At 36.5% G+C, this 17248-nt stretch overlaps 1 protein-coding gene across 5 annotated transcripts in view; it reads left to right on the top strand.

The window, feature by feature from the left end:
* The first annotated feature begins 5133 nt into the window (after positions 1-5133).
* The window catches only part of EDEM3 (ER degradation enhancing alpha-mannosidase like protein 3), a 79507-nt gene continuing 67392 nt past the window's right edge, over positions 5134-17248 (top strand). For 4 of the 5 annotated variants that reach the window (XM_061187541.1, XM_061187542.1, XM_061187544.1 and 1 more), the window contains exons 1-2: positions 5134-5496; positions 9823-9868. In XM_061187541.1, the coding sequence (XP_061043524.1) occupies positions 5336-5496; positions 9823-9868 (207 nt within the window). In that variant the 5' untranslated portion in view covers positions 5134-5335. Of the gene's footprint in view, positions 5497-9822; positions 9869-10431; positions 10479-17248 lie in introns of those variants that run through there. The other variant, XM_061187545.1, reaches the window with a different exon arrangement.

Consider the following 17248-nt stretch of genomic DNA (forward strand, 5'->3'; position numbering starts at 1 on the left):
GGTAGTTCTATTTTAAGTTTTTTAAGGAACCTCTATACTGTTCTTCATAGTGGCTGCATCAACTTATATTTCCACCAAAAGTGCAAGAGGGTTCCCTTTTCTCCACACCCTCTCCAGCATTTATTGTTTGTAGATTTTCTGATGATGGCCATTCTGACCGGTGTGAGGTGATACCTCATTGTAGTTTTCATTTGCATTTCTCTAATGATTAGTGATGTTGAGCATCTTTTCATGTGTTTGTTGGCAATCTGTATAGCTTCTTTGGAGAAATGTCTATTTAGGCCTTCTGCCCATTTTTGGATTGGGTTGTTTTTTTGATATTGAGCTGCATGAGCTGTTTGTATATTTTGGAGGTTAATCCTTTGTCAGTTGCTTCATTTGCAAATATTTTCTCTCATTCTGAGGTTTGTCTTTTTTATGGTTTCCTTTGCTGTGCAAAAGCTTTTAAGTTTCGTTAGGTCCCATTTATTTATTTTTATTTCCATTTCTCTAGGAGGTGGGTCAAAAAGGATCTTGCTGTGATTTATGTCATAGGGTGTTCTGCCTATGTTTTCCTCTTAGAGTTTTATAGTGACTGGCCTTACATTTAGGTCTTTAATCCATTTGGAGTTTACTTTTCTGTATGGTGTTAGGGAGTGTTCTAATTTCATTCTTTTACATGTAGCTGTCCAGTTTTCCCAGCACCACTTATTGAGGAGGCTGTCTTTTCTCCATTTTCTCCATCCTTTATCAAAGATAAGGTGACCATATATGTGTGGGTTTATCTCTGGCCTTTCTATCCTGTTCCATTGACCTATATTTCTGTTTTTGTGCCAGTACCATACTGTCTTGATTACTGTAGCTTTGTAGTATAGTCTGAAGTCAGGGAGTCTGATTCCTCCAGCTCCGTTTTCTTTCTCAAGATTGTTTTGGCTATTTGGGGTCTTTTGTGTTTCCATACAAATTGTGAAATTTTTTGTTCTAGTTCTGTGAAAAATGCCATTGGTAGTTTGATAGGGATTGCATTGACTCTGTGGATTGCTTTGGGTAGTATAGTCATTTTCACAATGCTGATTCTTCCAATCCAAGAACATGGTATATCTCTCCATCTGTTTGTATCTTCTTTAATTTGTTTCATCAGTGTCTTATAGTTTTCTGCATACAGGCCTTTTGTCTCCTTAGGTATTTTATTCTTTTTGTTGCAATGGTAAATGGGAGTGTTTCCTTAATTTCTCTTTCAGATTTTTCATCATTAGTGTATAGAAATGCAAGAGATTTTTGTGCATTAATTTTGTATCCTGCTACTCTACCAAATTCCTTGATTAGCTCTAGTAGTTTTCTGGTAGCATCTTTAGGATTCTCTATGTATAGTATCATGTCATCTGCAAACAATGACAATTTTACTTCTTTTACTTCTTTTACTTCTTCTTTTCCGATTTGGATTTTTAATTTCTTTTTCTTCTCTGATTGCCATGGCTAAAACTTCCAAAACTATGTTGAATAATAGCGGTGAGAGTGGGCAACCTTGTCTTGTTCCTGATGTTAGTGGAAATGGTTTGTTTTTCACCGTTGAGAATGATGTTGGCTGTGGGTTTGTCACATACGGCCTTTATTATGTTGAGGTAGGTTCCCTCTATGGCTACTTTCTGGAGAGTTTTTATCATAAACGGGTGTTGAATTTTGTCAAAAGCTTTTTCTGCATCTATTGAGATGGTCATATGGTTTTTATCCTTCAATTTGTTAATATGGTGTATCACATTGATTGATTTGCATACATTGATGAATCCTTGCATTCCTGGGATAAACCCCACTTGATCATGGTGTATGATCCTTTTAATGTGCTGTTGGATTCTGTTTGCTAGTATTTTGTTGAGGATTTTTGCATCTATGATCATCAGAGATATTGGCCTGTAGTTTTCTTTTTTTGTGACATCTTTGATTTTGGTATCAGGGTGATGGTGGCCTTGTAGAATGAGTTTGGGAGTGTCTCTCCCTCTGCTATATTTTGGAGGAGTTTGAGAAGGATAGGTGTTAGCTCTTCTCTAAATGTTTGATAGAATTTGCCTGGGAAGCCATCTGGTCCTGGGCTTTTGTTTGTTGGAAGACTTTTAATCACAGTTTCAATTTCAGTGCTTGTGATTGGTCTGTTTATATTTTCTATTTCTTCCTGGTTCAGTCTCGGAAGGTTGTGCTTCCTATATGCATTTTATCACTAAGTATATAAGTTCTAAAATACTGTGTGTAAGTTTTGAAATAATGAATGTCAAACTTTCCTGGTGTTCACAAATTGCCAGTTAGCTAAGAATTTCTATCATTTCCAATAAGGGGTTTAAATGGGTTCTTTTTTGAAATGCACTTTGTGAATATATTTTTATTTCACTTCCACGGGCTCCACTTTAGATACGTTAACTTGCAATGCTTTTTAGGCCACAGCTTTTATCCTTATGGTTTTGCAGAGATTAGTGAAAAATGGACTCAACCATTGGCTAGAAATTGAATTTCAGTAAGAGAGAAAAAGATGCTTATTATTTAGCAAGTCAACAAAGAATATGTTCTGTGTTCTCATTATACACCTTTAAAATGCAGTGTTAGCTTAAAAACAAATAAGCCAAGGGAAAAAAACCCCAGAAAATGCTACACATTAAAAGCCAGTACTTTTTCTTTTTGAGAACATTTTTTCTCAGTGACAGTTACTAGTCAATATTGACTTCTTAGAAAGGATTGGAACGTCAGGAAGGCAAAGAAAATTGAGTTATTGCCAATAATTCACTACAAATAATTGACCACATTTCAATATAACTGAAGGTCGCTGACTGTTTTTCTATTTTCTTTGTTCCTAGTTTTCAAATTCTGAATGATTCGTGTTGACCTTTAGCTTGCCATGTTCTCTGTGCCAGAGCCAAGAACAATTCACAGGTATTATTTACTTAGCTAACTTCATCATTAAAGCTGCCAAGGAGGATCCAGGATGGAACCAACATAGGGTTGTAGGTCTGTACAAAGGATAAAATTAAATATTGTACAGAAATGACCTCATGTGTTTTCACAGCCTCCATGTAAGTAGATAAAAACTATTATTCCCACTTTATAGATATGGAAACTGAAGGGATAAGGAAACAGATAAGTATACCCAACATTTATTGAGCATCTGTAATATGAGAGGCACAGTGCTGAGTTTTGGAACATACATATAAATAAGCTAAAGTCAATACCCTCCATGCAGTCACAATCTAGTGGACATGGCTGACTGTGAAAAACACAATAATAAGGACACAGAATACAGTGGGAGGATGATGTCTAATGGCTAGAAGGTTTTGGAAGGATTTTGTGGAGGTGGAATCTGAGCCAAGACTTAATGGGTAGTGAGTATTCTACAGACAAAGATGGTGGGACAGCAGAGGGGATGGTAACAGCAAAGGCATAGAAAGGATATAGTATGAGAATCTGTTAGTTTTCTCATAGGACTTGAGTGCAGGGCAGGGGTAGAAGGGAGATAACGTGTTCAGAGGATTTGTAGATGTCGTTGAATGCCAACTCTGGTAGCAATGTAGAGAAAAGTTAGGGTGGCAAGGAGATAATTTAGGAGGCCATTGTGATGGTTCAGGAAAGAGGTAATGGAGGCTTGAACTGAGCAGAAGCAGCAGTAGAAAGAAAGGTAGTGATAGCAGAAGTAGAATCTATGTAATTGTCAAGTGATTGGGCATAGACTGTGAAGGAGGAGGATGAGTTGAAGATGATTCTGACATATTGAGTCAGTTAACATTATTACATTTGAGCTTACCCTTGGGCCAGACAGAAGGGAATTTCTATTGGGGAGGTGGAAATGTGGGTCTGGAGATCAGGACAGATACTGAGTTAGAAACCAACCACAGGGGTATGATGGTTGAATCCATGAGTGGAAGAAATCACCAAGGAATAGAGTACAAAGAGAAAACCGACAAAAACAAAACCTTAAAAATTTAAGACAGAGAGGGGTAATGAAGGCAGAGGACTCATTGGTGTCACCTGAATGGTCGGTCTGAGAGGGAAGCAGAGGATGTAAGATGATAGAAATCAAGGAAGAACAGCTGAGCTGCTGAGGGTAAGAGTAAGCGATTTCCTGTGGTCACAGAGATCACGCCCAAGCTCCTAAACTCCGCACCTACCTACTGAATTATCACACAAGAAAAACAGTGTGGTTTTTCAAGAGGATTTTACTCCTTATTTTGCCTCGGCCATCAAAATTAATTGCAAGTTCCAATGTTCATTAAACTTTCTTTGCAGCTCACACTAGTTTCCTTACATTGAGCTTTCTAGATGACTATTATTAATCAAGTACGAGGCCCCCCGTGCCCTCCTTCACTCTTGTGATTACATGCAAGGGCTTCCAAGTCACAGAGGCTGGTTGGAATCTAACCCAGCAGTGTGACGAGGCTCATTACCTAACTTCTCTGGCCTCGGTTTCCTCGTTTGCAAAATGGGGGCGGTGGTACTCACCTATTAGAGTTGAGAAGAGTGCATGAGAGAATGCAAGTAAAACTCTCAGCACATTGCCGTCAAAGGCTCAATTCATTTTTGCTGTTACAGTATTGAAATCTCCCTGAAGGTAGAAGACTACTCCAATAGGACTACTTTTCCCTAAGGCGTGCAGCACTGACCTGAGCCCGTCTGAGCCTCATCCTGCCAGCCCTCAGCGAAACGCAAACGCAGGAAGAGGGATAAAGAGCTGACGGGTTCTCCGGGACTCGGCAGCCCACGGAGTGGGGCGGCTGGCTGCAGGGAGCCGGGGGAGGAGGGATCGCAGGAACCGCCCGTGCCTCTCAGAGGACCACACGTCACAGGGTGTAGAGTGCCCACCCAGAGTGGAAATTTAGCTCGGTGGAGTCGGATTGCGAGAGAGCCGCGGAGGAAGCAGTGCACGCTGGGAGTGGTAGTTTTCAGGCCTCAAGTTCACGGGTCGGAGGATGGCCGAGGCGAAAGGTCCCTCCCTGGTCCCGCCTTTTGTCCACGTCTCACTTCTCCCGGCCAATGCCCTCTCCTGTCCCCCGGGCCAGCCCCTCTCCAATCCGGCCCCCATTGGTCCTGAGGCTCAGCGTCTTGGGCCCTACCCGGAAGTAGCGTTGGGGGAGGTGGTTTCCTAGACTACGACACCGGAAAGCTGGGGGAGGCGCTCCGGGCTCCTAACAGCGGAGGGCGGTGGCAGCGCTGGCGCTGGGGACCGGCTCGGTGGCTTCGGGAAGCAGCTCGGCGACGGCGGCCGCTCGCGTTCCTCCGCATCCCGGCCTCGGCACGGCTCGCAACCCCTTTGCCACCGGCGTCCGGCAATGTGTCCCACCGGCCAGGCGTAGCAGCTGCGCGTGCGCGGAACCGCGGGGCCATGAGCGAAGCCGGCGGCGGCCGGGGCTTTGGGTCCTCGGTCCCCCAGCGAGCGCCATGGAGCCTGGTGGCGGCGACGGCCGCGCTCTGCCTGGTGTCGGCCACGTCCGTGTGGACGGCGGGGGCCTCGCCCATGAGTAGGGAGGAGAAACAGAAGCTTGGGTAAGGGTGCTTGGAAGCCTGGGGTGGGTTTCCTCGTGAGGCTGACCACGGGCGAGGTGCCTGTCATTGCGACCCGGGCGCCCAGTGGCCTCTCCTGTCGCGATTGGGACGGCTGTTGCCTCGAGAGAGCCCTGGCGGGGTGGACAGGGTCCGGGAAAGTGGGGGTCGCCGCCCGCGATGCGACCTCGCGGGACTGTCGGGGTGTCGCCCGGGCTGTCTGTGACACGTGCAGGCTCCTTAAGGCCAGCCGCGGTGTGTCAACGCGGCTGCCATGTCACTGGCCCGTGAAGGGGGCTACAGCCCGTTTCCCTGCGCGCGAGAGTTCTGAGGTTGCCTTTCATCAGAGACGTGGTTAGTTTTCTTGCACAAGTGAGCGCCCAGGTGGGAAATGTTGCTGATCTCACAGCAGTTAAGGAAATCATGTTTACACCTGTTACGGAATAGGGGGCGTTCATTGGAACTTGAACTTTACACATTTTACCATTTCCTTGCAGTGCTTTCTTGCACTGCATTTTCATAGTAGAACAGTATTTGATGGTAGTATTCAAAAGCCCCAATTAAATATACCTATTCACTTTACTCAAAGTAGTTTTATCAGTCTTGAAAGTCATAAAATCATCAGTTATATGTACAGCATTTAATTTAGAGTAAGTGTTCCTAATACACACCAGGTCCCACAAATGAATAAGGAAAAAGCCAAGAACCAGTAGAAAATGGGCAAAGGGCATGAAGAGTTAATTCACACAAGAGGAAATGCAAATGGTCAATAAACATGAAGTTACTCAACCTCATAAATGTGAGAGATGCAGACTAAAACAATGAAATAGCTGGGTTTTTTGCCGTCAGGCTGGTAAATACAAAACACAATACATGGATGGAGTACTGACTGGATAGTTGAGGTGTGAGAAGAAACTTGGTGGGAGTGTAAATTGCTGTAATTTATTGACAGTCTGCTAAAATTTAAATTGTATGTATTCTTTGATTCATTAATCCCATCTCAGGGAATCTATCCTACAGAAATAAAAGCACTATTAAAGTAGAGATAGGTGTACAAGGATGTGCATTTTGAAAGAACAGAGCTGTTCCTTGGAACGTCCATATTATGGAATAATATTCATATATTAAGGAGGAGTTAGGTCATCGGAAGGCTACCCAGAATATACTCCCAAGGCCAAACAGATGTAAGCTGTAGAATACTATCTGTAGTACCATCCCATGTTTAAAAAAAAAAACAAAAAAAAAAAAACGGAGAAGAAATTGTTTAAGCTCAGAAAAACATGGAAAGATGACTACCTCCTGGAGTTACAATGGAGGTGAGGTAAAACCATCAGGTTTTATTTTATCGATATATACAGACTTCCATATTGTTTAAACTGTTGCAAGAGTCTTGTATTAGTTTTTAAATAAAATAGCAATAAAAGACACGTTGGAAAATTTAAAGTGTCAGTATGAAAACAAAATTACCAGTAAACTCTAATAAGTGTCTTAAATTTTCTCTTTGTGAATTTAATGTATCACTGATAGCTGCTTTACTGAATACCCTACTCTGTGCCAGGCAGTTTACATATACTATCTCTGTAATCCTCTCTATTTCTTAATGAGGTGGATGTGATCCCCATTTTGCAGATGAGGAAATTGAGACTCAAGGTTGACGTGTTCAAAGTTACAGAGCTAAGTAAATGGTGGAGCCAGTATTCAAACCTGGGTCTGTATGACTTCAGAGCCCATGATCACTCCACTCTGCTACACTTGCATAAGACTTGGAGAGAGAAGCTTCAAGTCTGTTAAGGACAGCAAGTATTTTTATTTGACCACGACTCCCCTTTCTCCTTTTTTTGTTAAAAATTTTTATTTGAAGAAAAGTCATTGGATAACTCATTTTTGACCAAAATAAAATTTTAACTGTAGAGCTCCAACCAAATTGGCTTGAGATTTCAGCTCAAATTTTGAGATCATTTATGAAAGTGAAGTTACAATTATTTAGGCTTGTTAATTTAGATTGCCTTACTCTAGGGTAAGAGTAGAATAAGAGTCTACAAACCACAAATACACATTGCTTGACTGCTTTCTCATCCGGTAATTTTCAGGAAACGGAACTATGATTTATTAGGTTTACCTGTGCAATTTTTTTTTGAAAATCCAAATAATGATTTATGATAAAAAACAGAAAATGCCTATCCCTTTCCCTACCCCCCCACAAACTAAACTGATGATAAAGACTGAAATTATCATGAATAGTAAGCAATTGCTTGGTTGCTTGCAGTTTATAGTTTATGGAATTATTTACCTGGTTATATGTAGTCTTATACTTCCTGGAATTCACTTTTTGTTTTTGTGTTTTAAATGTTACAAAAGTTGTTAATGTTTTTACTTAAAAAATGAACTATAAAACAGTTCAATTTCTGTAGCATGTTGGCAAGCAATGTAACTTTAGAAAAAGCTGATTTATAGATCTAATTTCCAATACATTTTTATCCAGTTGTTGAATAGATATAAAACCTTATAGAAAAAAAATCTCTGTATGATATAGTAATTATTCTGCCATTCTGTATTTAACGAGTGTTAGGACTTATATGTGTAATTAAGAAAGTGAGAGAGCTCAACTGGATATTAAATACCTCCACTTTGAAGTATGTGTTGTGAAATTTGATGATCATGTGCTGCATAAATGTAAGGATTGGAAAATAATGTGTCCTTCTTGTTTGCAGTCGTGATTTATTCATAGTCTTGAAGCTTGAACGCTTGCAAAGTTGGGTTAACAAGTTAAAGCTTATGTTACCTGTAATACACATGTCTAGGCACTACTATTACCAGTTACAGAAATTTACTTCTTGACAATAATTTTGTATTAATTCTATTTCAGGGGAAGGAAAAAAGAATTTCCATATTCCATTTATTGATATCAGTGCTTGAAGGGAAAATTTAGCTCCTTTTTTTTGTTTATTAGCTAATTTGAGAGCTCTTTATCACCTGCAATATAATAAAAAAAAAAGTCTAGAAGGATTTTTTGAGATACTCAGTAATTTTCTGAGATAACTTGATCCATATTCTATCATACATATAAACATACAAAGAATTAGTGTTTTAGCAAAGTGACTTATCACCTTGTTAATGATTAGGTGTTTTTAAATGATTATTATTTATAAAAAGTTGTCAGGACTTAGCTTGTTCAGTTCACAAGTTTGAGTGTACTTGATTCTGCTGGTTATTATAGCCAGGATCTGGAAATTAGTCCTTTTCTGTCTGCTAGCTATACTATTACCAGTATTTCATCATCCATGATTACAATTTTTAAAATGATAATTGCAATATAACAGGAGGTAAAGTAAAAATATATCCAGCCATTTTCTTTAGTATTCTCTTCAATTCTTGCCATTAGTGATTGGAACTTTGGGAATAATAGTAAGAATTAATAAAAGATTATTAAAATGTTTTTCTTTTGCTAATTATTGAGAGACTTGGCCTTGCCTAGCCATAACATTTTTTGTAGTTTTTCCTATAACCCTCACTCCCCCAATTTGAGAGTGTTTAATTGAAAGACTGATTCCTTGGTCCCAACCTTGCAGATTTTGACTTAGTAAATCTGGTGTGGGGATCAGAAATTTCCATTTTATACAGTCATTTTGGGGATTTTGAGAAACAGAGTTAGCCAAAATACACAGATCTCTTTTTGAGGATTAGTTTTCTCATATCAGGGGTGAATATTGTTTATTCGACTTTTGACAGTTTTTTAAAGGAGCCAAAGGTACATCATAAAATCATAAAATGTATCTTTTGGAAATGTGACAAACATATTAACAGAAATGTGTTAAACTAAGCATTAGTGATCTTATTCAGTTTAAGGGGAAAGGCAGAGGCTTCATAGAGTATCGTTATTTCATAGCAATACACACACCAACCCCTTTCTTTTGGTAGAATGTATAGTATAAGCAATAAATGGTAACAATTATTTCTTTTGGGTCTCTTCAATATTTTCCCCTTTCAAGACGTTTATGTTAAATAATTTTGTTAAGAGGTAATTGTTTTTCATCATCAGATTTTCTTCTCTCTGCATGGCATGTATCATTCAGCAGTTTTCTTAGGAAAGGTTATAAGATGACTTTTACATAAATTGCTAGAATAGGAAAAGTCTGGCCCATCTCTGCGTGATTCATGAAAGCTTGTCTACTAACATGGGTGTATTTCCTGACCTTGTTTATGTTCCTTCCTAACTAAATTTTTCTTTTGTTTTTTATTGGTATATGTTTATGAAGGAGCATTAGCTTTTTGAAAGACAGTAAATAGAATATACTTAACTTTTTCCTATTTCTGCTCTTTTAAAATTAGGAATCAAGTACTGGAAATGTTTGATCATGCTTATGGTAACTACATGGTAAGTAGAAAGCTTATCTTTATATACCATTTATGAGAGCTGATTATTATGTGAGCACAGTCAACTGGGACTTTTAAAACCTGAATTAATAAATTTTATTTCCTTTAAAAAATTGTTCTTAATTTTTTTAAAGGAAGTTTTTAAAAAATAGTACAAACATAGGCTAACAGAGTATTCCTGATAGTGGTTCTTAGAGAACCAATTTATTGAATAGGTAAGAATAAATTGAATTAGATTATGAAACTTTGTATTTAAATAGTTTCCTTTGATGCTATCAACAGTGTTTATTAAATATATAGTTAAGGTGGATGGATGTAAACATGAATAAGATGTTATCTCTGGCCTTAAGGAAAATGATTCTCTTAATTAAAAAAAAACCTATTTACAAAATTACTTTATTCACTCTGAAGAAAACAATTGCTTAAGAGAGTCAAACTGTCACCTAGTTTCTGTCCAAATTATATCCTCATAGTATGCCTTGATTTGAATATATTTTGCTTTCTAGATATGCTGATCCATATTGTTTTAAAATGTCTTAGTGCTCACTTGAGATGAAGTAGCAAGTTCAGTTTTACAAGATGAAAAAGTTCTGGAGACCTGTTGCGCAATGGTGAATATACTTAACGCTGCTAAACTTACACTTAAAAATGGTAAATTTTCTGTTACGTGTTTTGAACCACAATTAAAAATTTAATCCCCCCATAGTACAGGGGTAGGAGGTGGGGAAGGACATCTGTAGCTGCTCCCCTGCCCTGGCCACCTCTTGCCACTCAATAAAATGATCTTAAACTGCAAAAACATAGTGATAATAATTTTTAAAAGATAACTAGCCAGCAAATTTTAGAGTTCAAAACATAATTTTACATGTAAATTTGTGTAATTTTGAAGAGTTTAATCAAATTATTCTGAGAATTACTTCTTATGCCTTGTTATGTCAGCAGATCTTCTTTTATGATTAAGGCCTATAAAATGTAGTTGGGAAAAGTTTGGCAGAGAACTAACTTTAATTGATTCTGCTTTAAGAATTTTTCAACTGATTCTGAGTCCATTTTTCTATTACCCAAAAATCTTTATATATTAACATTATCTTTATGAACATGTAAGTACATATGCTTTTATGCATTTTTGTATTTTTTAAACATGCCTTATATTTGATAATTGTTATTCCCTTTTATACTGTACAGTTTTTAAGAGTACATACTGAGTTCTTAAATGTTTTTAGGACATGATGGTGATGAAGTTTCAGGTATTTTTAACCATGTTGAAAACACAGTTTTGAATTCATTTCTCGAGACTCAGCCATTCCCTTAACATTTCTTTCAGAATCATTTATCCCTGGTTAATTCAGTTTGGGCAAAGCATAATTTAACAAATCTAAGCTAGTAGTTTTGAGACGGCCAAGTGGGTCCAGGATACACCCTCAAACCTAAGCCATGTCATAAATGCATACTTTTCGTTCCAAAGTTGAATACAGTGGTATACAGCTGGATTAATTCAATACATGTCACTCTGAATAGGGTCCTCTCTTTGTAAAGCACGGTATCTTTAACGTCTTGTTCCTTATTAGGTAAACAGCTGAAAGTTATATCAGTACATTTTTTCCTACTATAGAAATGGGTTTCTGACAGAGCAGGTACCAAGGGCAGCCCTCAGAGGACTTCCTGGTCCAATTCCTATTTATTGGACCCTAACTGGGTAACTTTCTATACCCACCTGCCTACAAGATCTAAAAGAGAGGGATTTCAATTCCAAAGAGTGGAAACTCCTGGAATTAACACCCCCCTCCATTTTTCCAGTGGAGTCACACCCATCTGCAGTCTACTGCAATATGTATTTTAAAATATTCAACTGTTTTACAACATGAGTGACTCTTGCAATGTACTTGTGCTATGCTCAATTTATGTGAGGTTTGTAACCCAAGATTTAGTCTAGAATTCACACTTCCCCTTTTCAGGTTCTCAACTAACATGAAACAGTTCTAAAATAGTAAACAGAGACCAGGTGCCCTGTACTTGTTATATGAAGTCAGTTGAAAATTTTTTCTAGTTCCTATACTCAGAAACACTATTAGCTTGCTATAGAGTAAAAGTGTATATAGGTTTTAGAGTGAGGCGGGTTTGAGTTCAAATCCTATCTCAGCTATTTAGCTTGGACCCTAAACAGATCATTTAATCCCCCTGACCAGTGTCTTCCTGTGTAAAATGGGGATAAGTACAAAGGATTATTGTAGATTCTAGGATTTTTGAGAACAAGAGACCATTTTCTTTAATTTTTAATAAATTCATCTTCTATATGTCCTGTGCCTAGCTAGCATCATGCCTGGTACATAGATGTTTTACGTTTTGGTTTTTTGGTTTTGAAAGAACTGAATTGAATTCTTGTGAAGGTGTAATCAAATTTTTTTTTTGCATTTGATTATTGTGATATATCTTTGCCTTTTAAAATCAAAGAAATCATTTAGTAAATATTATTAAAAATACAAGTTAATGGTAAATTTGGGGATCTATAACTCTGTTTACTTTGGTGTAGTCAGTTGCCTACTATGCTAAAATGTAAAATGCCTGGCATATGGTGGGCATTTAATAAATGTTGAAAACTTTTCATTTCTTACTAGTTTTAAAAAATATTTCTCTCCAGTCTAGTATACAATTACAGCAATTCCTTTTAACTTTCTTGGTTCCCGGGAAAACACAGTTATTTTCCAAAGACAAGCAAAATAATCTGATTAAGAACAAGAACTCTGGAAATGGAGCAGGACACCCTGAGGTGGCTCTGCCACCTACCAGCTGAGTTACAATGGGAAAGTTACCAACTCTCCCTGAACCTATTTCTTTATCTCTCTAAAATGGCTCACCTGCCTCACAATGTTGTTGTAAGGATTAAACAAGTTAATACAATTAAAGTGCTTAGAACTTGTGTCCGACAAATAGGAAGCACTGTGTAAGAGTTTACTGCTACCAACTGCTGCTGCTACCATCACTGCTACTAGTAATTCATTCTCTACCTGAGATTGAAATTGCCCTCCTAAAATTTATCGAGGCTTTAACTCAGAACTCATTCCCCAGATTGTGCATAGAACTTTCTTCAAACACACTTATTCTTTCCTTGTTCTAGGCATGCAGCCTTTGAGCTTTTTTTTTTTTTTTAATGATTCCCCAGGTTTTATTAATGCTATTTTTCAATAACAATGCCCTGCCAGCCTTAGGTAGATTACTACATCTCTACCATCTCTTGGTGTTACATCCAGGAATTTTCTGATTTTATCAATTAATAGCATAAGTACCAACAGTCGTAACGACTGTACTTGACAGATCTCTAGCCCCAATCAGCCTGCAGTTTATCCACAATGAATTGCACAGATGGCTTTCTCTTTTCCCCAAGTAGCATGAAATTAGATGTTTGTTTTGGCAGTTCTTGCGTGACCTTATTTAACCTTAGACCACAGCTACTTTAGGGCTTCTATTAGCATGTTTTTAGTATTTGTGCTGAGGTCTGTTTGCAGATTAATTTAGATGACAAAATACATGTATTTAGGCCACCAAATAACCATTTTGGATCTGAGCTGTCTGATCTGATCTTTGTCTTCTAATGTTTTTCCTGTCTACTGTAGATAACTCAGTTATTCACTGTTATAAGCAGAAACTACTTTGGTAGAGCCCTAAACATTATAAATAAACTCTAAAATCGTTGGTAAGCACAGTTTCCTTTAACTAGTAGCATCATACCAATAACCACTTTTAAGCTTGATTTTGTGAGTGCAGTTCAGAGGAAGAGATCAGTCTTTTTCATTTAAATAAAAGGAACTGTTTTAAAATGTAACTTTCTTGTGGATTTCTAGATTTATGTAAGTTTTCTTAGAATTATTTTTTTTCTAATTTTTTAAAAACATTTTTTATTGTGGTAAAATATACATAACATAAAATTTACCATTTTAACCCTTTTTAAGTGTACAGTCCTATGACATTAATTACATTCACATTGTTGTGTAAATATCCATCTGTAGAACTTTTTCATATTTCCTTTTTGAAACTGTGTACCTAATGTTTCTTTTTGATAGTTTCTTCATCAAAAAGAGTAATTCTGTAAATAAAGTAGTTTAGAAGTGATATTAATAGTTGGGGGAGGGAAGATAGAAATGTATATGTACATTTTTTTGCGTGGACGATTGTAGGACTACCTTTTATTAACCATTGTTCCTTGGCCTCTACTTACAGAACATCCTAAAAATCTGCCAGAATGACTTAAGAAATTCTCTAGTATCCTCTCATAGTTTTTTTTTTTTTATCACACTCTGATACTCCATGTAGGATTTTAATAGAACCAGGTCTTTCTATTTATTTAGGTAGAATTTACAGAGAAAAAGATTTCCAATTTCAAATGCATGGTTCCGAGTCAGACAGTTATATACAGTTGTTTAACTACCACCACATTTATCATCTAGAACATTTCCATCACCCCAAAAAGCTTCCTCATGTACCTATGCAGTCAGTTCCTTTTCTCCACCTCTGACCTCTAGCAACCATTGTGATCTGCTCTTTGTCACTAGTTTTCCCTTTTCTAGGATTTCATATCAATGGCGTCTTAAAAGATGTATGTAGTGTTTTGGTTCACATTCTTTCCTGTAGCGTGATGTTTTTGAGATTTGTCCATGTTGTTGGAGATATTGTAGTTCCTATTTATTGCTCAGTAGTATTCATTGATTTGATAGAACACAGTTTATTTATTCATTCACCAGTTGATAAATATTTAGCTTGTTTCTGGTCTTTGGCTATTACTAAAAGACTGCTGTGAACCTGTGAATGCAAATTTTTATGTGGACATACATTTTCATACTTAGGAATGGGATTGCTAGGTCATATGGGAAGGTTAAGTTTAACTTTTTATAAGAAACTGCCAAACTTTTCTAAAGTGACTGTAACATTTTGCATTCCACACGAGCAATTATAAGAATTTTAGTTGCTCCACACCTTCTCCAACACTATGTATTTTCAGTCTTTTTAATTTTAGCCATTCTAGTGGGTGTGTAGTGTTATTTTGTTGTGATTTTAATTTGATTTTTTTCTGATGACTAATGATGTTGAAAATCTTTCCATGTGCTTAGTATATCTTTTTTTGGTGAAACATCTGTTCAGATCTCTTGCCATTTTAAAATCAGGTCATTTGTCCTGTTATAACTGAGTCATAAGAGATATATATTTTCTGGATATCAGTCCTTTATCACATATATGTTTTGCAGGTATTTTCTCCCTGTCTGTACTTTGCCTTTTAATTTTCTTAATGTCTTTTGAAGTGCAAATGTTTTAAATTGTGACCAAGTCCAATTTATCCTTTTTCTTTTATGATTCATCTCTTTTATAGCCTACCTAAAAATATATTTGCCTAGCCCAGGGTCACAAAGATTTTCTTGTTTTCTTCTAGCTGTTTTATAATTTTAGCTTTTTCAATGAGATCTATTACCCATTTTGAGTTAATGTTTATATATATGGTATGAAGTAAAGGTTTGTTTATATATATATTTTTTCTATGTGGATATCCAATTATTCCAGCACTATTTGTTGAAAAAAGTATCCTTGCCCCACTGAATTACTTTGGCACCTTTGTAAAATCAGTTAACTGTATATGCATGGGTCTGTTTGTAGACTCTGTATTTTTTTCCACTGGTAAATATCTATTCGTACATCAGTATCACCCTGTCTTGAATTAAGTGATATTAAGTCCTGAAATCAGGCAATGTAAGTCTTTCAGCTTTGTTCTTTTTCAAAATTGTTTTGAATATTTTAGGTTCTTTGCATTTCCATGTAAATTTTAGAATCGTGTTGTCAATTTCTACAAAATAAGCCTATTGAGCTATTGATTGGGATTATGTTGAAATCTATAGATCATTTTGGAGAGATTGACTGCTTAACAGTATCAAGTCTTTCAATCCATGAACATGATGTCTCTGTCCATTTATTTAGTTCTTAATGTTAGCAATGGTTTGTACTTTCCAGTGTACAGGTCTTGCACATCTTTTGTTAAATTTATTCATAATTATTTCATATTTTTTATGCTATTGTAAATTGTAGTTTTTCAAATTTTAATTTCCAATTGTCCATTGATGTTATACAGAAATACAACTTTTTTCTGATAACCTTAGATCCTTGCTAAATTCACTTATTATTTCTAGTAGCTTTTTTGGTAGATTCCTTAGGATTTCCCACATGGTCAATCATGTCATCTGCAAACAAAGACTTTTCCTTCTTCCTTCCTCCAAACTATGTGCCTTTTATTTCTTCTTATAGCAGTGGCTAGGACTTACAGTATTATGTTGAAAAGAAGTGGTGAGCTCCTTGTCTCATTCCTAATGTTATGGAGAAAGCAGTTAGCCTTTCACTGTTAAGTATGATATTGGCTGTAGGTTTTTCATAGATGCTCTATATTAATTAAGTTCGTTTCTATTTCTAGTTTGCTGAGAATTTTCATCATCACAGGGTATTTATTGAATTTTGTCAAATGCTTTTTCTGCATTATTGATAACAATCTTCCTAAAACAATCTGTTGGTAGCAGGACTTTATTTCATTATAACATTATTTATTATCATTTATTTCATATAATATTATTTCATAAGTTCAATTTATTTTATCATTGATCAAAACCAAATTGATTAACATATATTGAAGAATTTGGAAACTTTTGTTCTCATCGTATTTTGAGTAGAAACTTTTAAAGCATGCTAACACTCTACTCTGTTGTGGTTAATTTAAAATCTTATGAGACAACTGCAGTTTGTTACTTATTTCTCCTCAGCGCTGAGAAACATTCCAGAAAATATGTTACCTCAAAGGATCATATGTTCAATGTAGAAGTGTTAATAATTTAATAGTTTAGATAAATGGAATCCTAAACACCTGAAAAATGGTTTAATAAGTGAGTATAAATAGTGAACAAAAGGAAAATTTGACTTGGGGTGAAAAGAGAACTGAGAAATTATGCAAGTTCAATCAGTAATTAGCATATGCTATCAATATATGATAGATGATTTATTAAGTATCATTTAGTTTTTATTTTAGGAAGGAATACCTTACCTGCCTCAAGGAGGGAGGTGTTTAACAATAAGGATCTGGAATAAAACATTTGAAATGTATGTAACTTTATGGGAAATTAAATCGATTTGATATCTTCAATAACTCACTATTATAAATAATACTTTTGTCTTATTAGTAGAATAAAGTCTCTTCCCTTTGCCTAGTTTTTGGAATTGGTTTTACTAAAAAGTCAGTTTTGGATGCCACTTTGATTTGAGTGTTTTGAAGCAGAGTTATATATCAAAGTGCCAGTAAATTTAGAATCTGATGTGGAGAGTCTACTATGTTTTGTTTTATTTTATGTTTTTGCTCTTA

The sequence above is a fragment of the Eubalaena glacialis genome, chromosome 3 (genome assembly GCF_028564815.1).
Source record: "Eubalaena glacialis isolate mEubGla1 chromosome 3, mEubGla1.1.hap2.+ XY, whole genome shotgun sequence".
NCBI classification, from domain to species: Eukaryota; Metazoa; Chordata; class Mammalia; order Artiodactyla; family Balaenidae; genus Eubalaena; species Eubalaena glacialis.